General features: G+C 37.2%; 1 protein-coding gene across 1 annotated transcript; it reads left to right on the top strand.

The window, feature by feature from the left end:
• The first annotated feature begins 4356 nt into the window (after nucleotides 1-4356).
• On the top strand, nucleotides 4357-19032 carry LOC113449905 (vomeronasal type-2 receptor 26-like). The gene is made up of 6 exons (XM_026721039.2): nucleotides 4357-4484; nucleotides 5278-5449; nucleotides 6626-7483; nucleotides 10934-11161; nucleotides 12513-12639; nucleotides 18137-19032. The coding sequence occupies exons 1-6, from the start codon at nucleotides 4390-4392 to the stop codon at nucleotides 19030-19032; spliced, it is 2376 nt and encodes a 791-aa protein (XP_026576824.2). The 5' UTR covers nucleotides 4357-4389.
• The last annotated feature ends 3018 nt before the right edge of the window (nucleotides 19033-22050 follow it).

Below are 22050 nucleotides of genomic sequence, written 5' to 3'. Positions count from 1 at the left end.
GTTTGAACCTTTGTCTGTTTGCCTCTGAGTTTCTGTACATACCCATATAATTTGATTGTCCTTGGAACTATTACTATTGGGAGAATTTTTGTTTGGTGGAACAGATTGAATGAACAGCTATTTACCTTATTTTCTTCTCCTGTTGCTTCTCCTTTCGGTGTCATTTTCTCTTCTCTTTCTTCTCTTTTCTCCTTACTATCTTTACTACAAATCAACTATTTCCACCATCCTCCATCTGTATTTTACTACAGCCTGTTTTCCTGTTTACTGCTGAAAAAATTCTAATAAAAATCGTAATATTTTTTTAGGTTGATTTTTGATGGAGATCAGGAGAGGGACCCTACTTTTGCTCCTCTTATCTCTTATTTTGGCCAGATAATTCATTCATTCATTCATTCACTGTATGTTTGAGTGTCTGTTTGAAGATATAAAACTATGTTTCATTGCATATAAAACTGTATTGTTCTTTTCCTCCAATCTGCAGTGCTAACCTTCTTAATCTCCTTAGAAATTGTTTTATTTTATTTATTTATTTGTGAAAAGCTTACAATATAACAGAAACAAGAATAAACAGAAGTTTAAATACAAGAAGTAGGAACTAATAATTGGGAACAATAGGACAGGGATGATAGGCATGATTGTGCACTTATGCCCACCCCTTACAGACCTCTTAGGAATGGGGTGAGGTCAATAAAGGTTAGTCTGAGGGTAAAGGAGTGGGGGTTTGATAACAGAATCAAATAGTGAGTTCCAGACATTGACCACTCTGTTGATGAAATTGAGTTTGGAGTGATTTACATTTAGTTTATATCTGTTGTGCATTCTAGTGTTGTTGTTAAAGCTAAAATATTCATTAAGTGGTAAGATATTGTAACATATAATTTTATATACTATGCTTAAGTCTAATCTTAGTCAGCGTAGTTCAAGGTTGTCTAAGCCAAGAATCTCAAGTCTAGTGCTGTAGGATATTCTTTTGTGAACAGTGGAATGTAGTATTCTTCTGGTAAAATACTTCTGGACTTATTTAATTGTATTTATGTCAGATATACTGTGCGGATTCCAGATAGCAGAGCTGAATTCAGGTATTGGTCTAGCAAAGGTTTTGAATGCTCTAGTTAGCAAAACAGTATTACCAGAGTTGAAGCTTTGTAAAATTAAATTTACAACTCTTAAAGCCTTTTTGGCAATACTGTTGCAGAGAGTTGCACATAAATCATTCGATATGAGAACCCCAAGGTCCTTGACAAAGTGAGGTTCATCAACAAGGTCATATCCACCTAGTTGGTATTTGGTATATACATTTTTGTTAACAATGTGTAGAACAGAGCATTTGTTGATAGATATTTGGAGTTGCCAATTATTAGACCATTCGGACACATAATCAAGGTCTTTTTGAAAGATGGTAGCATGGATGGTGGTGCTGAATAGTTTTACTTCATCAGCGAAAAGGACACAGTTGCTAATAAGGTGATCATAAAGGTCATTTATATAGAGTGTAAAGAGTGTGGGTCCTTGAATGCTCCCTTGTGGGACACCACTGATAACTGGTGCAAGGTTTGATAGGGTGTTTCCTATTTTACTATTTGTTGCCTGTTTGTCAGGAAGGCAGTAATCTACTTGTGAAGGGATCTGGAAAAGCCGTAAGAATTTAATTTAAATAGTAGTTTGTCATATACCACTGAGTCAAATGCTTTGCAGAAGTCAATTTAAATTACATCTATTGCTTTACCCTGGTCGAGAAGTGTAGTCCATATGTTTTTGCAGTGTAGAAGTTGCAAATTGCAGGACAATTTTTTTCTGAAACCAAATTGTTTATTAGAGAGTAAGTTGTTAGACTCTAGGTGGAAGGTAATGCATTGATTAATAATTGATTCCATAACTTTGCATGTGAACACAACACAATGAGATTGGTCTGTAGTTTTCAACCAAGCAAGGGTCACCTTTTTTGAAAATAGGGATGACCTTTGATAAAGACCATAGGTTTGGTAAAGAGCTGCTTCTGAATGATAACTCATATATTATGCTTAGTGGTTCTGCTATGGTAGTGGAGAGCTTTTTTAAGAAGAATGCACATAATCCATCAGGGCCAATAGATAAGGATGGCTTAAGGTGGCATACTGCATTTTCTACGTTATCTTCAGTAAAGTCAATTTGTAGATCATTGCAGTTAGTTGTCATATGGTTAGGAAATGAGGGGCATGAGCCATTATTGTTAACAAATAAGAACTGAACTGAAGAACGTGTTGAAGAGGTTTGACTTAACAGCTTCATCAGTATAGTCTTTCCCATTAGGACCTTTTACAGTGGGATGGTTTTTGAGTCTTTAAGTTTGGTGTTTACAAAGTTATAGAAGGCATGGGTGGATTTTGCGCGTAGAAGATTTTCCTCTTGCTTGCAGTGGTAATAGGTGCATTCTGCCTTTATCTGTTGGCATAAAGTGTTGTATCGGTTTTTAAAGTTAGCTATGTATTTACTTTTGTTTTTATACCTTAAGGGGTTTTTTTAGATTGAAGTTTTCTTATAATTTTGGGTAAATTGTTTTCGTTTGTTTGTTTAGGAGGTTACTAATGGAGTATATAGTTTAATGACTCTTTCAAGTTCAACAAGAAGACGTTATAATGTTCTTCTGTAGTTACAGCCAGAGAACAGAATATGCCAATCAAGAGATGATAAGTCGGCAGCTATGAGTTCATAAATGGCTTTTTAAAATTGTATTTGGGAGATCCATCATTATGATCCTCTTTTAGTGGGTGTAAATTTAGACAAAAGTCAATCATGCCATGGTCACTGTTTGAAAATGTTTCCTGTATTTGTAGGCCATAAATTGAGTTTGAGCCATTGCAGAAGATGAGGTCGAGGCAATTGTTTAGTCTGGTGTTGTTATATACTAATTGATCTAGTCCCAGCATGGTAATAGAATTGTATAGGGTTGAATGAATGGGTTCAGATGTACATTCATTTAGTGTCCAATTTATAAGGGGTAAGTTGAGGTCACCAAGGAAAATAAGAGGGTGTGGGCAAGAGGCAGCCCATGTCAGTAATGAAGTTAGCTTGTTTGCATGAGTTATATCATAATCACGGGCTTGATAGCAAAGTAAGAAGCGGATTGAGGTATTTAAGGACAGATTACAGACGATGGTTTCAGGAAGAGTAAGCTCTTGTATCATTTGAATCTTTTTTAGATTTAGAGGCTTTTTATAGAACACAGCAACTCCACCTCCTCTACAGATTTTGCGATCAGACCGATAAACTTGATGTTCTCTTACAGTGGTAATGGAGTCTGGGAAAGATACATTCAACCACTTCTCACAAACAAATATAATATTGAATGTGGCTGTGCTTAGTAAGATGAAGAATTCATGCATTTTATTTGCAAGGCTTCTTGCATTGAGTAGTTTGGAAATGTTTCTTTTAGGAGAATTTTTGTTAGGTAGAACTGATTAAATATATAGAGCATTCTGTATGTTCTGTTTTCCAAAACTGGTGTGTGTGTGTGTGTGTGTGTGTGTGCGTGCGTGTTTTAGGAGCAAACCAGAATATGTAGCTAGAAAAATATACATAAAAGGCTAATTCACATTTGTCAAATACTGCTGAGAGAACTGAAATGTCATTAGTATCTCATATTTCCCACATAATCTACTACAAACTAAAGATTTGTGAATATGTTTTCTAACTTTCCATCTCATACTGTTTGGTTCACAAGTTCTAAAATTTCTCAAGATGTCTCAAATAGTTAAGTTGATATTCAGGTTTAACTTTTTAAAGATTTTTTTTAAATATTAGATTGATGTGCATCACTACTTATTGGTTTGAGGAGTTTTTGTGACAATTGTACTGAATATTTTATTAGTTACAAAGTTGACAAGTTGGACATATAGTTATCTCATCTGTAATTATAAAATTAACTATAATTATCTATGTACCTGTTTCCAATCCCAGAGGACCATAAACACATGTTGTAAAGTTTGATTACCATTCCAAATGGCAATCCAAATTATTTGTCAGTTGATCACTGATAAATGGACAATGAAAACCTTCCCTAAAAGAGTTGAATGACATTAGGAGGATATTGCATCCATACATGCTAACACTCTGAATGAAGGGAAAAAAAATCCTTAATTATTTATCCATACAATTGGATTTTCTGATTTCACAGGAAACTTCTAGGATTTTTAGGCAAGGTCTTGTAAAATTGCAATTCAATATTCTGATGAATGAAGATAAGTAAACAGACAAAGAAGCTGATTAATTATTGAGGTGTCAGCTATAGTTGTTTTCTTGGTGTTGGTACTAGTAGTAATGCCTCATACAGCACACAAGATTCCAGATACTAATTGTAAAGTTTTTGATCCTCTTCCTATTCTTCACAAGTACTCTCAATCTGGAGATATGACCATTGCAAGCATTATTTCTCATATCTATACTTTTTCCAGTCCAATTCTTTTTGATCGTCACCCTTCCAGCGAACTTCAAGATGAAGTGATGTAAGTTGTTCATTTCTTCGCACATCTTTTTTCTACACCACCATTAATTCACATGACATAAAGGACAATTTACTTTGAGCTGCTAGAACACATTATACTGTATTCACAGATACTGTCTTCAGCATCATAAAAAGGATATTTTATCTCTATATCATTCTTTATTTTGTTATTCAATTTCTATGATTATTCAAGTGTGACTCTATACCAAAAGTCAATATTCTAAGAGTTATGCTAATGCCACAATAATCCATGAATGAATAAAAGCAAGTTCTATTTCTAACAATTCTTAGGTGCTGTTCCTAAGCAAAACTTCCTGGAATAGTTTTATATGGCTTAATATTTAGTTAATTGGGCTTAGTTCTAAATGAAATCTAAAAATTCATAGCCAAAGGTCAATTTTTCCACTGAGTTCAAAGTACCTCAAGCATCTCTGTTGATTGAAAATTATTGCTTGAGGTTTATTTAGGGAACATGAAACCATCCGTATCCTAAAAGAATTTTCAAATGAGAAATATTGTTTGTTCAGGAATACAAATCTATAATTTTTATTTTTCCATTTTATTTTTCAGTGAGAAGTGAAATTATATGTGTATTTTACTTTATTAAGTAATGCAATGTAGTTGAACTGAAATGTAACACGTGTTTCAGTCTTTAACAAAGGATTTAATTTTCATGACAGGGTTGTATTTCAGAGTTACCAATATATTCTGGCCCTGGTTTTTGCTGCAAAGCAGATCAGTGAAAATCTCCAACTCTTGGCCAATGTCACCCTTGGGTTTAATATCTATAATAGCAATTTTAGTCCAAGCTGGACCTTCCTTGCCTCGATGAGACTTCTTTCCATGCACAGCAGATTCATCCCAAACTATAAGTGTGACTTGGGGAACATTCCCATTGCAGTAATTGGAGGACCTGACATCTGTCTTCACATGTTGAACCTTCTGTCTATCTACAAAATTCCACAGGTATTCCCAGGATCACATAAATTTCTCTCAGTTCCCATTATAACTAGTTGTAATTCTTTAGAAGCAGTGTTTTTGTGACATAGGAAAAGGTTAATTCAAATACCAAGGGAAATATTTCAATATGAGGTTAGGCTTGAGGGATTTAATGAATTATTTAAAAGAAAGGATTCATGATGTGTAATAAAATGTACAAAATCTCTCTTTATGAATCATTAAAACAGCTGCATCTTTTTCCAGGTTCTTAAAGCTCCTGTGGAAATTGCTCAAGGCACAGTATTTGCAAAGTATCTGTTTGAAGGAAGAAGTATACATTCCAAATAATTACTTTTTAAATATGTGTAGAGCATCATTACTTTTTAAATATGTGTAGAGTATCTTCACTTTCTTTTTAAAAATTAAACATTCATTTAGTGAAATAGATACTACATGTTATTTTATTAATATAAATCATGGTAAAGTACACATCCTAACTCAATAACTGTGTCTGCCTAGGTATGACAGAGCCCCCTCCCTTGGGAAAGGTGATTAAGGAGTTCTTTGGAGTGACATGACCTTAGCCATTTGCAATGCAGAAGTGATGATTTTTCATCCTTAATCTCCCTATGCACATTTTGCAAAAAGTGTCTCCAAACCATTATTCTTAGCTTCACAAAGGACTTCTGGGGACCATAAAAGGATGGGTAGCTCCCTTATTCCATACGTTGCATGTCTGATATAATGATCCCATTTGGGTGTACTCTGGAAGCTTATATTATATTAGTTAGTTGTTCTTCCACTTTAAGTTGTAGGTATTGTTTCCAAATCTGAAGGTCTTAACAGAACAGAGTCTGAGGATATTGAAGAGTGGGGATAATTGAACAGTAGTGGAAATGCTAGTGGAAAATATCAAGAATGTTCCTCTAACTTAGAATATATGTCAAACATCTAGGTACCAATTGTCCAGTTGATTGCTGTCTGGGTGACCCTTATTTAGCTCCTATGGGATGTTGAAGCCACCTGCTCAAAATTTATAAACTGTATCACATTCATACCAGCTCTGTGTTCAAACCTCGCTTTAAACTTCCCTGATACTTAGAAAGCAGCAATAAATTCAGAAAATATACTTTCATTCAGCCAAGAAAAGGAGACCTTTAACACAACTTTGGTTTTCTTGGTTTCTTTTATAAAATTCTCTAGCTCACATACGGCCCTGCTCCAGTAATGAATAAAGAAACCCAAGATGTATTTTTACAACAGATGTTTCCCAATGAGGTCTTACAACATCAAGGAATCCTTCTGTTGCTTTTACATTTCAGGTGGACATGGATTGGACTTCTTTCTGTGAAAGATGAAGCAGGAGAGAAGTTTGTACAGGATGTAGTCCCCAAGTTCTCTCAGCATGGAATCTGCTTCAATTTTATGGAATGGTTCCCAAATGTAGCATTTTACAGTGATTTTATGGATGTGATGGATAAAGGACTTGAAATATATGAAATTCTCATGAAAAGCACAAGCAGTGTGATAATTATTTTTGGTGAACTTCGGACTATGTTAATTTTAAGAACACTTCTTCGTTTTTCAGAAGTAGAAGATTTAGGATTGAGAGAAAAAATCTGGGTTATGCCAGCACAAATGGATTTTACATCAGTGTCCTTGAACAGAAACTGGGATATATGTTTCCTCCATGGTGCTTTGTCCTTTTCCTCTAATTCAAAGGAAGTGTTTGGATTCCAGGAATTTCTTCAGAGCAGAAATCCAACAACAGAACCACATGATGGCTTTATCCGAGATTTTTGGGAGCAGGTGTTTGAATGCTCATTTCCCAACACTAAAAAAAGAATTAAAAGACCTGAGAACATCTGTACTGGAGAAGAGAGATTGCAGGCCCTCCCTGCTTCTGCTTTTGAACTTAACATGAGTGGCCATAGTTACAATGTGTACAATGCTGTCTATGCCGTGGCACATGCTCTGCAGTCAATGCATTCTTCTAAATACAAGCAAAGAAATTGGATGAATTTGGAGAAGCAGAAGTTTCAGGACCTACAATCATGGCAAGTAAGTCTACACAGAGGTGGGATGTTACTGGTTCAGCCTGGTTCTATAGAACTGGTAGCTCTGAAGAACAGTAGACACCGAACTGGTTCAGTGTGTGCTGCTCTGTTTGCCCTACATGCTCGCCTGGGCTCTTGGCTGTTCTTTATTTCCTGCTTTTTCAACCTCAGCTGCTTTGCACAGCACAGCTGAGGTTGAAAAAGCAGGAAAGAAGAGGAGTTTGAAATGCATACCCATGCGCAGTGCTTGTCAGCTTTCTGGGCAGCACAGCTGAGGTTTTTTAGAAATGGTCTTCACACATGCAAAAAATGCACTCTCACCAGAGGTGGGATTCTACCTGCTGGAGAACTGGAAAATGGCTGGCCCTGCCCCACCCTGCCCGCTCACTCCTTTCCTGGCATGCGTACCATCAAACTTGCCTGCTAAATTGCTATTTTTCCTTTTTTTCCCCCGACCATCAGCTCTTCTGCTGTTCCAGAAGATTTAGATTAGCTAGAAAGCAGGAAACTGTGGCATTTCTTGCTTTCTAGCTAATCTAAAAGCAGAGCTGAACCTTCAATAGGACTGTAGCTTCTATTTTTTTAATGTAGTCTCAGGTAGCCAATGGCAGATAGATAGAACACTAAGTAAATCTGTGATTCTGTGAGCAACTCAAACTGCCTGCCTGCTTTGCCTGATTTTGGGTAAAAGTTGCTCTTTTTATTAAAAAAAATCAATATTTACATAGTGTGTTGTGAGTTAATTTGGTAAGTTTGCTTGTTAGCAAATTTTATGAGTTTGCTTGCAAGCAAATTTTATGTGACAGACTCAGGTAGCTGATTTCAGAAAGATAGATCTCTGAATGAATCTGTGATTCTGTGAGCAACTTAATCTGCCTACCTGCTTTGCCTGATTTTGGATAAAACTTGCTCCTTTTTATAATAAATTCAATATATACATAAATATTTATAATATTTACATACAAGCCATGGCCAGTCAGCAAGCCATGCCCAGCCAGTCATATGACCACCAAGCCACACCCACAAATTAGGCCACACTCAGAACCAGTTAAGAAATTTGAATCCCACCCCTGAATCTACAGCAGAAAACATCAGAACAACGTATAATATTATGTTTATAACTTTTGACTTAAATCTTGAAAAATTCTCCAGAACAAAATCTACTTAGTCTTTTTCTTTAAATTCAATCTGCAAAAGACACTCAATATTCACAATACAAGCCTAAAAGATAGAATAAATTATTATATGCATACCCAAACTAACAAGCCTAAATATGCTCATATATACAAAGAATTATATCCAAGAACCTTGTGATCCTGTGACTTTAAACATACTGTAATATAAGATGAATTCTACATAAAACCCACCAGTGGACATTAGGAGACACATCAGGATTGAGAGACTTCTCTGAGGTTTTCTCTGAGATTCTCTGAGGTTTTCTTCTGTGCAGAATAGAATTTATTTTATAGTCCCCATCCTGGTATGTTCAATTTGACATGCCAATTAAATAATTTGTGAAATGTTTTATAATTCTCCACACATGCATAAAATCACACACTTAGCTGAACCATGCATCTGGAGAATAGATATATAATACCTGAAGGAGAACTAAAGAGCAATCCAAGATGAAAAAGATATGCCATGTGCCATCAAATAAGGGCAATAAGTGTCCTTACAAACAACATAAACATTTTGGTGCAATATTCTATTCTGTTAGATTGAATAGCACAACCAGTAAAAGATTGCTATGGATGATTTCCCAGGATTCCTACAATCAATGATTCACAAGACATTCCTTACAAGCACACATTTTTTCTGAGCAAAAAAAAGAGTGGAGGGTACTAAACTGATAGAAATACCCAAAATCCCTGAAGCCAAGTCCAGGATCCAAAAAGAATTTGACAAACTTGAATAATGGGCTCTAACCAACAAAATGAATTTTAATGTGGAGAAAAGTAAAGTTTAAAGTTTTAAAGTAAGGCAGGAAAAATCAAAGGTATAAGTATAGATTAGGTGAGACCTGGCTCAAAAACAGTAACTGTGAGAGGGACCTTGGAGTCCTAATGGATGATCACTTGAATATGAGACAGTGGCAGCTGCCGCCAAAAAAGCAAATATAGTCTTGGGTTGTATAAACAGATCTACAAATCAAGAACACATGAAATACTGCTTTGTAAAACCCTAGTAAGACCAAGCCTGGAATACTGCAAGCAATTTTTGTCACCATACTACAAAAAAGATGTTTAGATTTTGAAAAAAGTTCAGAGAAGAGCAACTAAGATGATCAAAGTCCTGAAGACTAAAATATAAGAAAAGCAGCTATGGGATTTGGGTTTGGCTAGTCTAAAGAAAATAAGAATTAGGGGTGACATGATAGCAATATTCCAGTATCTTTGGGTCTTCCACAAAGAAGAGGGTGGTCAAATTATTCTACAAAGCACCAGAGGGCAGGACAAGAAAAGTTGGTTGGAAACTAATCAAAAAGAAAGCAAAGGAAAAACTTTCTAACAATGAGAACAATTAGCCAGTAGAAAGCTTGCCTTCAGAAATCATAGGTACTCCATCATTGGAGGTTTTTAAGAAGAGACTAGACCCATCTATGGCACACATGCCAAAAGTGGCACACAGAGCCATCTCTCTGGGCATACCAGCTGTTCCCTATTGCTCTTCTGGGTTCTGGTGTGCACATGCACATCAGCCAGCTGGTCTTTATGTGCGTGAGGGAGCTGAAACCAAAAGATCATCTGAGTTTCAAATGTCTGGTGCATGCACGTGCACTGGTCTTCACATGTACATGTCTTCACTGGTCTTTACATATACATGTGCACCAGAACTGGAAAACCAGGAAGAACTGCTCTTCTGTCTTCTGGTTGTCCCACAGGTGCATGCCATGGAGCTGCTTTTCTGGTTTCTGGTACTCCCCGATTTTGCAGTGCCCCCCCCAACGCTCTCCCATTTCAGTACTCAGTGCCAAAAAGGTTCACCAACACTGGACTAGACTGTCACTTATCTGAAATGGTATAGGTTCTTCTGCTTGAGCAGGGGGCTGGACTAGAAGACCTCCAAGATCCCTTCCAGCTTCTCTTCTCTTCTCTTCTCTTCTCTTCTCTTCTCTTCTCTTCTCTTCTCTTCTCTTCTCTTCTCTTCTCTTCTCTTCTCTTCAGCACACAGATGTCCTGAACAAGGAGTGAAAATTGTCCAAAGACCGAAAAAAGCTTCCTTGAAAGAGCAATGAGAATTCAATTTCCATCTATGCAAAAATGCATGTTCTCATCCTCTCATATCTGAAGAACCACAACTCATCCCAACTGAAATGTGAATTGTGTAGTTACTGTTTAAGCGATAGCAAAAGGATGTAACATGCTTTTTAGTTCCTACATATCAACTTGAGATTTAGTAAAAATGAAATAAATTTACCTTCCCTTTATGATATTTCTATTTCTCTCCAATCTAGCTTTGCCCTTTTCTGAGAAGTGTCTCCTTCAACAATAATGTGGGAGAAAAGATATCTTTTGATAGATATGGAGAATTTATTGGAGGACTTGATATTATAAATTGGATCACTTTTCCAAACAGGTCATTTTCTAAGGTAAAAGTGGGAAGAATAGATCATTTTGCTCCTCTGGACAAAATCTTCAATATCCATCTGGAGTTCATCACATGGCCAGAAACATTTAATCAGGTAAGAGACAGGGTCATCTGCTATTTCAGCAAATTTAAAACAAAACAAATCAAAATCCCCAGCTTTTGTTAAAAATTATTTCTTAGCATAATCACCTTTTATGTTTAATTCTGCATGAAACATTTGTTATTGATTGTTTCAGTTATATTTATGAGATTAACTCTTATGTTGTTAAATTAGATTGGATTGTTGCTGAAATATTTCAATTATTGATCAATCAGTCAATCTTATTATCAACTCTAAAATAAACTTGCTTTTGTGAATGTGTGTGCGTGTGCAATACATTTCTATGTATCATTACACCCCACATGTTTTTAATGAAATAAAAATTTCTGATCTGAACTGTAATCCGCAAATCACATGAGAGCATTCTGGCCATGATTTTGGAATAAAGTATAAAAATTTTATGTCCTTGTTTTTTCCTATGCTTTGTTACCTTCCAGTTGTGTTAGCCTGCAGTTATAGCTCCTATATTGCTGTAACCATAATGGCCAGATATTGATGTCTACAGCATATGGGCTGATGGATATAAAAGTCTATTATAGATTTTCACTTACCTGAAACACCAAATTTATCCATTTCATATAGTTGACCATCTCATCAGAACCCACTCTGGGTGGTATAGCACAATTAGATAAAACTACAATATAAAAATGGGGTTGATGGCTCAGTGGTTAAAAATGTGGAGCTTGTCAGCTGATAGCCTGGCTTTGAGACCCAAGTAATAAGGTGAGCACTTATTCCTGCCCCAGTTCCTGATCACCTAGCATTTCGAAAACATGTCAATGCAAGTAGATAAATAGGCACAAGTTTAGTGGGAAATTGACAGCATTTCATACTCCTTTGGCTACAGATGGGACCTGCAGCGTGCTTTCTTTGTTCGATTTTTGTACTATATACTTTATACTATAATGAGGCACTGAATTTTGAATGTTGGAATGCCCAATCCTAGGAACTCTTCAACAGAATCTGGACATTTTTGTAAAAGTTTGAATTTTATCTGGGTTTTTTTCCTTAGCCATATAAATTTCGCTGTTCTGGACATTTTTGTGTGATAACTCTTTTGTGGAGGGGTTGCATGATATGTTTCATGAATTATTAAGTACATTGAAAGACATTTCTTCAAGACAAAAGCTATATTTGACCAAGATATTTATTATTCACATATATTTTTTCAAGAATACTGTAGGTTCTAACAGCCATTTGGCAACTCTTTGATTATTAAACCAATAAGCATTTGTCATTCATCCATTTTAAAATGTTGATTTTCCAGCATGAAGTAAATGTCAAATCTGTCTATCCTTCTATCCATCTGTATTCTAATATATTATTCTTATTTTTATGGGAACAGGCATACCCTATTTCTTTGTGTAATGATCATTGCCAGAGAGGCTTTAGGAAGACCAAGAAGGAAGGGAAGCCATTTTGTTGTTATGATTGTCTTCCATGTCCAGAAGGGAAAATTTCAGCTGAAAGAGGTAAGAGATATCATGTACAGAGGATTCTTTTAAAAGAAAACAAAGTAATGGGAGTGAATCAACTTCTGAGCAGTTATCAAGATAGGTATGCAATCCTATCACTTGTGGTATTATTCATAATAAAAAGTGTATAAATTGATAAAGATATACTTCAGATGCACAGGGGAGATGCAGAAATTCACTATGAAGTACACAAGGAGAGAATAGGAAATAAAATAGAAAGCAATAGCAATAGCACTTACATTTATATACTTCTTCATAGTGCTCACAGCATTCTCTAATTATTATTATCATCATCATCATCATCATCATCATCATTATTGTTATTGTTACCTTTATTGTTAGAGTTCAACATGTGTACAATGATATTGACTGAGACTCCCTTCATGCATCCCCCCAAAACAACTCACAGTGAGGACAGAAATCCCTAATCCAGTCCCAATCTTATTACACTATGTGACCTTGTTGCACAATGCACCGGCCCTGCAAGTCTGTGTTATTTTCCATTCAGAAGTCTGACAGCCCATGGATAGAAACTGTTCTTCAGCATGGTTGGCTATGCTTCTATATCTCCTACCTGATGGTAGGAGAGTGAGGAAGTGCTGATCGGGATATGAGTCATCCCTGAGAATTTTCCTCACTCTTTTAAGGCAGCAAGCCCTAGCGATGTCATCTAGTGGTACCAGGGAACAGCCCACAATGTTTTATGCTGTGCTCACCACCCTTTGTAAAGTCTTCTGTCTGCAGCTGTCAAGCCAACATACCAAACCATAATGCAATATATGAGGATGCTTTCTATTGTGGATGGGTAAAAGGAGGTCATCAGTTGTTGTTCTACTTTATTCTTTTGCAAGACCCTAAGGAAATAGAGTCTCTGTTGGGCCTTTCTGGCCATCTGGGTTGTGTTGTCCAGGTAAGATCTTCGCTGAGGTAGACTCCCAGGAATTTAAAGGAGGAAACGCTCACCACCCAGCCCCCCTCAATGTAAAGTGAGGCAGGTTACTCTCTTTTTCTGGAAGTCTAACGCCATCTCCTTTGTCTTGCTGATGTTTAGATGTTGTTTTCTAGGCACCATGAGGATAATTTTTGAACCTCCCCCCATATGCTGTTTCATCTCCACTTGTAATGACACCCAATATGGTAGTATCATCTCTGAACTTAATGATCACAGTGGATGGGTCAGATAATACACGGTCCTGTGTGTACACTGAGCACACAGCCCTGTGGGGAGCTAACGCTAAGCTTCAGGAAGGTGGATGTGACAAAGCCAGCCCTCACTGTTTGTAGTCAGTCCCTCAGAAAGTCTTTGATCCAGTCGCAGATGGAAGAGGGAAAATCCAAGTCAATCAGCTTTTTGATAAAGATTATTGGCAAAATTGTATTGAAGTCTAAGCTGTAGTCAATGGAAAATATCTTGACATAGTTTTTGAGTTTCTCCAGATAACTCGCTAGAATATGTAAGGCAGTAGCTATGGCATTGTCTGTCGACCTGTTCCCTTGTAGGCAAACTGATGTTTGTCAAAGTCTGCTGGGAGGCATGTCCTAAGGTGTTGTAGAACCAGTCTTTTAAAGCATTTCATCACTACTGACATTAACACAATAGGTCTGTAGTCATTCAGACAGTTAATTGCTGTTTTGTTGGGGACTGGGACAATAGTGGCTGTTTTCAAGCATAATGGAACAGAGGCCATTTGCAGGGAGCTGTTAAAGATCTTTGTCAGGACCTCTGCTAATTGATCAGCACAAGTCTTTACCATTATCCCCAGCACCCCATCTGGACCTGCAGCTTTACTGGGATTCACAGCCTTCAGTGCAGCTCTCACTTGATGTTTATATAGGGTAAGTGGCTGCAAATCAGAAGGCTTACAGGCAGAAGCTATGGGGTCTGGTCTTTTCACCTCGTACAGGTGAAGAAGATGTTCAACTCCTCTACCAATGAGGCATCAGCATTGGCCATGTTCCTCGTGTTGCCCTTATAGTTAGTTAGTCCCTGCCACACTTGCTTCAGGTTGTTATCTGCTAGGTGGTTCTCCAGCTTATATTTGTATTGTTGTTTTGCTGTCTTAATGCTTTTACTAAGGTTTGTTCTGACCTGTCCCCTGCCTTAAAGGCAGAATCCTGGGCTCTCAGAAGTGTCCGTACCTCAGCAGTCATCCAGGATTTACAATTCCCATAGACTCTGATTCACTTGTCTGTTGTTACACTGTCAGTGCCCACTTTGATGTAAGAGAGTACGGCATCAGAATATTCATGCAGGTCTTGTTGTTCAAATACACTCCACTCAGTGGTTTCAAAAACCATCCTGCACTGACTGAAAGCACCCTCTGGCCAGATTACCATTTAACCAATTTCATGACTGGCTAGGTTCTTTTCCTGAGAGAGACATACTTTGGGCATGACAGAAGTGAAAGATGGTTCAATGTATCCAGGTAGGGGTGGGGAATTACTCTATATGCCTGTTTCAGGTTAGAGTATACACGGTCTAAAGTGTTCTTCCATCTGGTGAAAAATTGCATGTACTGCACAAACTTAGGGAGAACTGTCTTTAAACAAGCTTGACTAAAGTCCCCAGCCATGATAAGAGCACCTTCTGGGTGAGTTTGCTGCTGCCTGGAGATGATGTGATATAGCTTAGAAAGCACCTTGATGACATTGGCATCAGGTGGAATAATATAATAATTATCACAGTGATTTCTCTAGGCAGATAAAATGGCCTACATGTGACAGTCATCAGTTCCACATTGGGAGCAATACATATAAACTACTTTGCTGTTAACTCACCATTCACTGTGTATATAGATACAGAGTCATCCTCCCTTGCTCTTACCGGAGTTGCCATTTCTATTAGAGCAATAAATGACTCAGCTTGTCAACTCCACTGCCACATCAGGAATAGCTGGATGTAGCCAGGTCTCTGTTACAATCATTACACAGCTTTTACAGACAAGCCTGCTTGCTGCCATCTGTAGCTCTATTTCATCAATTTTGTGGATGAGGGATTTGGCATTGCTCAAAAAGACACTTGGCAGTGCTAGCCTATGGGGCTGCTTTTGGAGCTGAGCCAACAGACCAGCTCTAAGCTGGACTTTTGTTTCTGCTCCATTTGCTTTCATCAGCATCTCCCCGACCTGACAACAATCCATGGAGATCCCAGAAGCCTCACTATGCAATTCAGTATTTTGTGGGACTGCTGAAAATCTCTGGTAATTCCAGATTGACTTGCAAGCCCGATGTTTAGCAGCTCTATGAGTGTGCAGGAAAAATTTCCTCCTTGCTCTACACTGTCCACACACATTGATACACATATCATTCCAAACACCACACACTAATACCAGAAGCTCGGGGCCACTGTGTGTGAACACATCACCATCTTGGTGGCAGAAAGGCAGGATCAGGAATAGGGGGAGGGGAGGAAAGCAGCCTAACTGCCTGTTTGGTGGTAGAAAGGCAGGGGTAGCTACCGGTTCTGACCAGTTCTATAGAACCCCTTATTAACTTTCCAAGCAGTTCAGAGAACCAGTAGTTAGAATAAATTCCCTTTTGTTTTTTCCATCCTTATTACATTCTTGGCAGAAAGCCTAGACTTACTGTCTCTGAAGGAGATTTTTTCTTTCTTTTTTGATATTTTCTTAAAGGGGAAGGGTTGTTTTAAGCTTTTTACACTGCAAGCAGAGATTTGCAAATAAGCTTTTTAATGACAAGGAATCAATATGAGTGACATTCAACAAGGCCTCTTGGCTTCCTAGAAAGCTTGACATTCAAACATGAGTTTACATACCCTTTCTGAGTTTTGGTCTAAAACTGGTTTTGGGGGAAGTTTAATTCTGTCCTTGGTGAAGTTTAATCCTGTGTATATTGGTGGGAAATTTTCCCTATTCATCTTTGTTTGGAAGGAAAAAGATTAATCTCTATTCCTGAAAAGAAACTGGGTTGAGAAATCTGGCTGGTTCCTGTGTCTATTTTTTCTGGTAATTGGTTTAACAAGCAACACCTACTGTTGTGATTTAATTATTTGCATTGTGTTCGAATTTTTTCCTACCTCATGGTTTCTTTTTCTATCTGGGGAGGGAACCTTCCTTCACTGCTTTAGTGGTATCGGACACTGTCCTTTTGGGGTGTACTTCCAAAAGGCAGAATGCAAGCTTGGCACTGATTTTTACTGCCTTCCAGGGGGTGGGGGGCATGTGACCATTCCTTAAATCTGGATGATTTCCTTAGGAAATCTTGTGAGGTAAGTGAGACCAGCTGGTGTCTTTAAGTGGTGCAAATGGATCTAAGAATTGCTTTTCCTGGGTGTGCTCTTTCTGGAAAACTTAAATGACCTTTCTGGTAAAGGGTATCACTTTATGAGCAAGAGTTGGCTGCTGAAAGTTATCATTGCATTTTAACTATTTTAATTCTCAAGGTGCTCTGGCACTCTGCCTGATTAGTCACACCCACCAACTAAGCCATGCCAACTAACCCAGAACCAGTTTTTAAAATTTTTGAATCCCACCCCTACAGAAAGGCAGGATTAGGAATGGGTGTGGGGAGCAAAACAGCCTAACTGCCTGTGGTTTGTAGAGTCATCATATTGCCCCAACAATCTGGATCTTCATTTTATCCACTTTAAAGGGGTGGAAGGCTGAGTCCACATTGAGCAAGTCAGGATCAAAAGACTTAAACTTCTGGCAGTGAATAGTTAATTTACAATACTGCATATTAATTCACCCGACCTTTGAGTTTCCTATTGAGATCTTCAGTGGCTGGACTCTTCCCTGACCAGAAAGGAGTAATTTCCATATATTTTTTGGCAATATCTGTGAAGTGGTTTGACTGTGTCTTCTTTCTGTGGCTGACAGGCAGTGAATGGTCTAAAGTCACCCAACTATTTTTCATCTCAAAAGGGAGTACTGGAATTCACATTTTACCCACTTCTACACAATCCATCTTTAAGCACTTCAGTAAACTGGCAGTTCAAATCAAAGGTCCCTATGGTATTAAGTGGATAAACTTGTATTTGAACATCACTGTAAAGTAGATCAGAACTTTTTAGTATTATAGTCCTTTTCAATCATCCCTGGCCAAAATATCTTTAAATCAGAGTTTTTCAATGTTACCAATTGCACATAAACACACCTTTGTGTCTGGTTACATACAATTTGGACCAAAGGATAAGTTAGCATGACTATCTTTTTATTCCTCCCATTGATGCTATGCTTATTGGGAAACTGGGAGATAATCTCCCATGTTATTTCCAGCATATTTTGTTTGGGGCATTTATTTGTTTCTTTGGTCTCGTTTTCATTTTCACATCTCAGCTTGAGTGCCTTGTCCCATTCTGTGAATGGGTCATAGGCTATAAATAGATTTTGGGTGGTTAGTTTAGACACAGATAACTGTTCTCAAGTTCAAGGTCAATACAATACAAAGTACATCATGACCATGTTCCCTCAATACAGGACATATAAAGATTAGTGGAACAGATTATAAATTGATTTTTGATTGTTCTTTTTAGACACAGCTGACTGTTCTCCATGTCCAGAAGATCAATACCCAAATCACAACAAAAATGCATGCATTCCAAAAGTCATAACATTCTTATCATATGAAGATGCTCTGGGAATAAGTTTGGCTATTTGTGCTCTTTCTTTTGCTTTCATCACATCTTATGTGCTCAGGATCTTCATTCAACACAGGGACACTCCCATTGTCAAAGCCAACAACAGGAATCTCACCTATGTTATCCTCATCTCTCTTCTACTATCTTTCCTTTGTGTCTTGTTATTCATTGGGAGACCAAATAAATTTGTATGTCTTCTTCGACAACCAGCTTTTGGTATTATCTTCTCAGTGGCAGTTTCCTGTTTGTTGGCCAAAACTATTGTGGTTGTCTTAGCATTCATGGCTACCAAGCCTGGGTCAAAAATGAGGAAGTGGGTGGGGAAAAAAATGGTGAGCTCCATTGTATTTTCCTGCACTCTTGTTCAAGCCATCATTTGTGCTTCATGGCTGATGACATTCCCACCATACCCAGATTCTGATAAACATTCAATGTCTCAAGAAATTGTACTAGAATGCAATGAAGGATCAGTGACCATGTTTTACTGTGTCTTGGGTTTTATGGGCTTCTTGGCCACTGTCAGTTTCTCTGCAGCTTTTCTAGCCAGGAAATTACCTGACAGTTTCAATGAAGCCAAATTCATCACATTCAGCATGTTTGTCTTCTGCAGTGTTTGGTTATCTTTTGTTCCAAGCTACTTGAGTACCAAAGGAAAATATATGGTGGCTGTGGAGATCTTCTCCATCTTATCTTCCAGTGCTGGCTTGTTGGGTTGTATTTTTGCCCCCAAATGCTTTATCATTCTGTTCAAACCTGAACAAAACAGCAAGCATTTGCTCATGAAGAGATAATTTTTAAATCCTGAAAAATTATTACCAGTAACTAATGCAAATTCTGCTTGAATGAGATGAGGTCAAAAAACTCAAAGCCCACCGACTTGTCATCATAGCACATTGCACCACATTAAGACAAAGTACTTTTTTCAAAGTACTTTTATTACAATGTGATCAGATGTACTGAATTTATTATTGTGTAGAATACAGGTAGACCTTGACTTAGAAGCATTTGTTTAGTGACCATTCAACGTTAAAACAGTGCTGGAAAAAGTGGCTTACAAGTGATCCTCCAATTTACAATTGTTACAGCATTCCAGACCTTCTCAAGTGGTTTCTGAGAAACATAGTCTGTGGGGTAAGCTGGCTTAATTTAACAACATTATGCTTCATTTAACAACTGGGGTGATTCATTTAAGACCATGGAAAAATAAGAGTAAAATTGGGATTGACTCACTTAAAAACTGTCTCACTTAAGAATAGAAGTTCCAGTCCCAATTATGATTGAAAATTTAGAATTAGTTGCAATATGACTGCTCTAAACATATTTACATTGATTTTTAATATTCTATGTAATGAAGATATAATAAAGCATTTTCAAAGTCTGATAGAATTCTAGCACCATTATAGATATAGTATCTATCAAGATATTGTCTATATCTGCAATAATTTAGAAGTATCAGAAGAATTAATTTAAATTCCAATTTTAGGGCACTGCACACCAGAACAATTAGACACAAGGATGCTTACAACTAATTCCCAAAAAAACTGTCAAATTATTTACTAAGACAATATCACTATTATTCTTGTCATCCTTCCTAGTCCCACTTATGACTATAACTGTTTTGCTTGTATCTTTACAATTTATATTGTTTTATTTGTTTCCTGGTATATTTTTAATGCTTATTAGTAACTTATGATTATCAGTGTTGTATTTTATGATTCTTGATGAATGTACTTTATTTTTTTCTTCATGAACACTGAGAGCATATACACCAAAGACAAATTCCTTGTGTGTCCAATCACACTTGCCCAATAAAGAATTCTATTCTATTCTATTCTATTCTATTCTATTCTATTCTATTCTATTCTATTCTATTCTATTCTATTCTATTCCATTCCATTCCATTCCATTCCATCCCATCCCATCCCATCCCATCCCATCCCATCCCATCCCACCCCATCCCATCCTATCCTGTTCTAAAGCATGAACATTTGTAGATCACAATGAGAAAATCAACTTTGTAATATGACTTTCGCCTGTCGTAAAGCTGCTTACCAATATCCAAAGACCTGGATTAATGGAAACAGATTCTTAAGCATCTTGAAGTCGGGATGTTTAAGAGTCTGTTTCAATTAAGCCAGCTCTTAGGATATTGAGCAAAACTCAAATATTTGCAGTGAAGTATGGACATATAGAAAAGAGAACACTATTTAGACACTATTCTCCTTTATTGGAGTTTCAGTCTCCAGAATTGAGAATTCAGTACTTAATTCTTTGAGTACTTTGAGAATTCAGTAATTAATTCTTTGGAAACTATTTGTCTGTACTGTATACAACCTATTAAGTTTACACATAGGTTAGAATAACAGAATTGGAACAGATCTTGGAGGTCTTCTAGTGCAATCCCATGCTTAGGCAGGAAACCCTACACCACTTCAGACAAATGGTTATCCAATATCTTTTTTAAAACTTCCAGTGTTGGAGCATTCACAATTTCTGCAGGCAAGTTATTCCTCTGATTAATTGTTCTAACTGTCAGGAAATTCCTCCTTAGTTCTAAGTTGCTCCTATCCTTGATTAGTTTCCACTCATTGCTTCTTGTCCTGTCCTTAGGTGCTTTGGAGAATAGCTTGACTCCCTCTTCTTTGTGGCAGCCCCTGAAATATTGGAAAATTGCTATTATGTCTCTCCTAGTCCTTCTCTTCACTAGAGTAGACATATCCAGTTCCTGTTGCTCTTCTCTGCACTCTTTTTAGAATCTCAACATATTTTTTACATTGTGGTGACCAAAACTGAATGCAGTATTTTAAGTGTGGCCTTACCAAGGCATTATAAAGTGGTATTAAGACTTCCCATGATCTTGATTCTATCCCTCTGTTTATGAAGCCTAGAACTGCATTGGCTTTTTGGGCAGCTACAGCACAAGGCTGGCTCATATTTAAATGGCTGTCCACTAGGATCCCTCTCACAATTATTACTGTTGAGCAGGGTACCACATACCATGGTACCTGTGCATTTTGTTTTTCTTAAATGTAGAACCTTACTTTTCCTAAATGTAGAACCTTACTTTTTTCACCATTGAATTTCATTTTGTTAGATAGTGCCCAATGTTCAAGTCTGTCAAGATCCTTCTGTATCTTAAGCCTATCTTCTGGAGTGTTGGCTATTCCTGCCAGCTTGGTTTCATCTGGAATTTTGATGAGTTCCCCATCTATCCCTTTGTCCAAGTCATTGATGAAGATGTTGAAGAGTACTGGGCCTAAAACAGAACCTTGGGGTACTCCACTGCATACTTCTCTCCATGTAGAGGACTGGACAAACATCCTTGCCTTCCTTTTAAATTATCATTTGAGATATTGAAATATCCAAGATCCAAAAATGGTCTTTATAGTCCTCAACATTCCTCCATCAGGGACGGCTTCAAGCCATGATTTCGAAAAGAATTCCACACTCCATTTTTCACAATCTATCTTCTATCTATACTAGATTATGGCTATAACTATCATCATGGCATAGCAATGATAATCATTATCTGCTGTACATGCCATAAACATAATTCTAGTTCACTGTCAATCTACATCTCTTTCTAAATGAAATCATTACAATATTGCACTGCTGATCATTAATCCATTTCAAAACTGTAGATTCTACAAAATGATTGACACCCCTAGAAATTTGTTATTTCCATAATGCTCCAATATGCTTCTGGTTCATTTGTAGATAGACACATTCTCTTTCTTTGCATAATATATTAACTTCTCTATGGTGATATACTGTCCTACTTTTGTTGTTGCTCTAGATCATGGGTGTCA

Source organism: Pseudonaja textilis, chromosome Z (genome assembly GCF_049901715.1).
Source record: "Pseudonaja textilis isolate UNSWEBS1 chromosome Z, rPseTex1.2, whole genome shotgun sequence".
Classification (NCBI taxonomy): Eukaryota; Metazoa; Chordata; class Lepidosauria; order Squamata; family Elapidae; genus Pseudonaja; species Pseudonaja textilis.
Note: the sequence above shows the minus strand (reverse complement) of the source record. Positions and strands in the feature narration are given on the sequence as shown.

Excerpts from the sequence above, each read along its gene's own strand:
- LOC113449905 (XM_026721039.2), top strand. The coding sequence starts at position 4,390 with ATGACCATTGCAAGCATTATTTCTCATATCTATACTTTTTCCAGTCCA. Across the intron at positions 4,485-5,277 it reads GAACTTCAAGATGAAGTGAT|CAATTTTAGTCCAAGCTGGA; the intron begins GTAAGTTGTTCA and ends TATCTATAATAG. Across the intron at positions 7,484-10,933 it reads AGGACCTACAATCATGGCAA|CTTTGCCCTTTTCTGAGAAG; the intron begins GTAAGTCTACAC and ends TCTCCAATCTAG.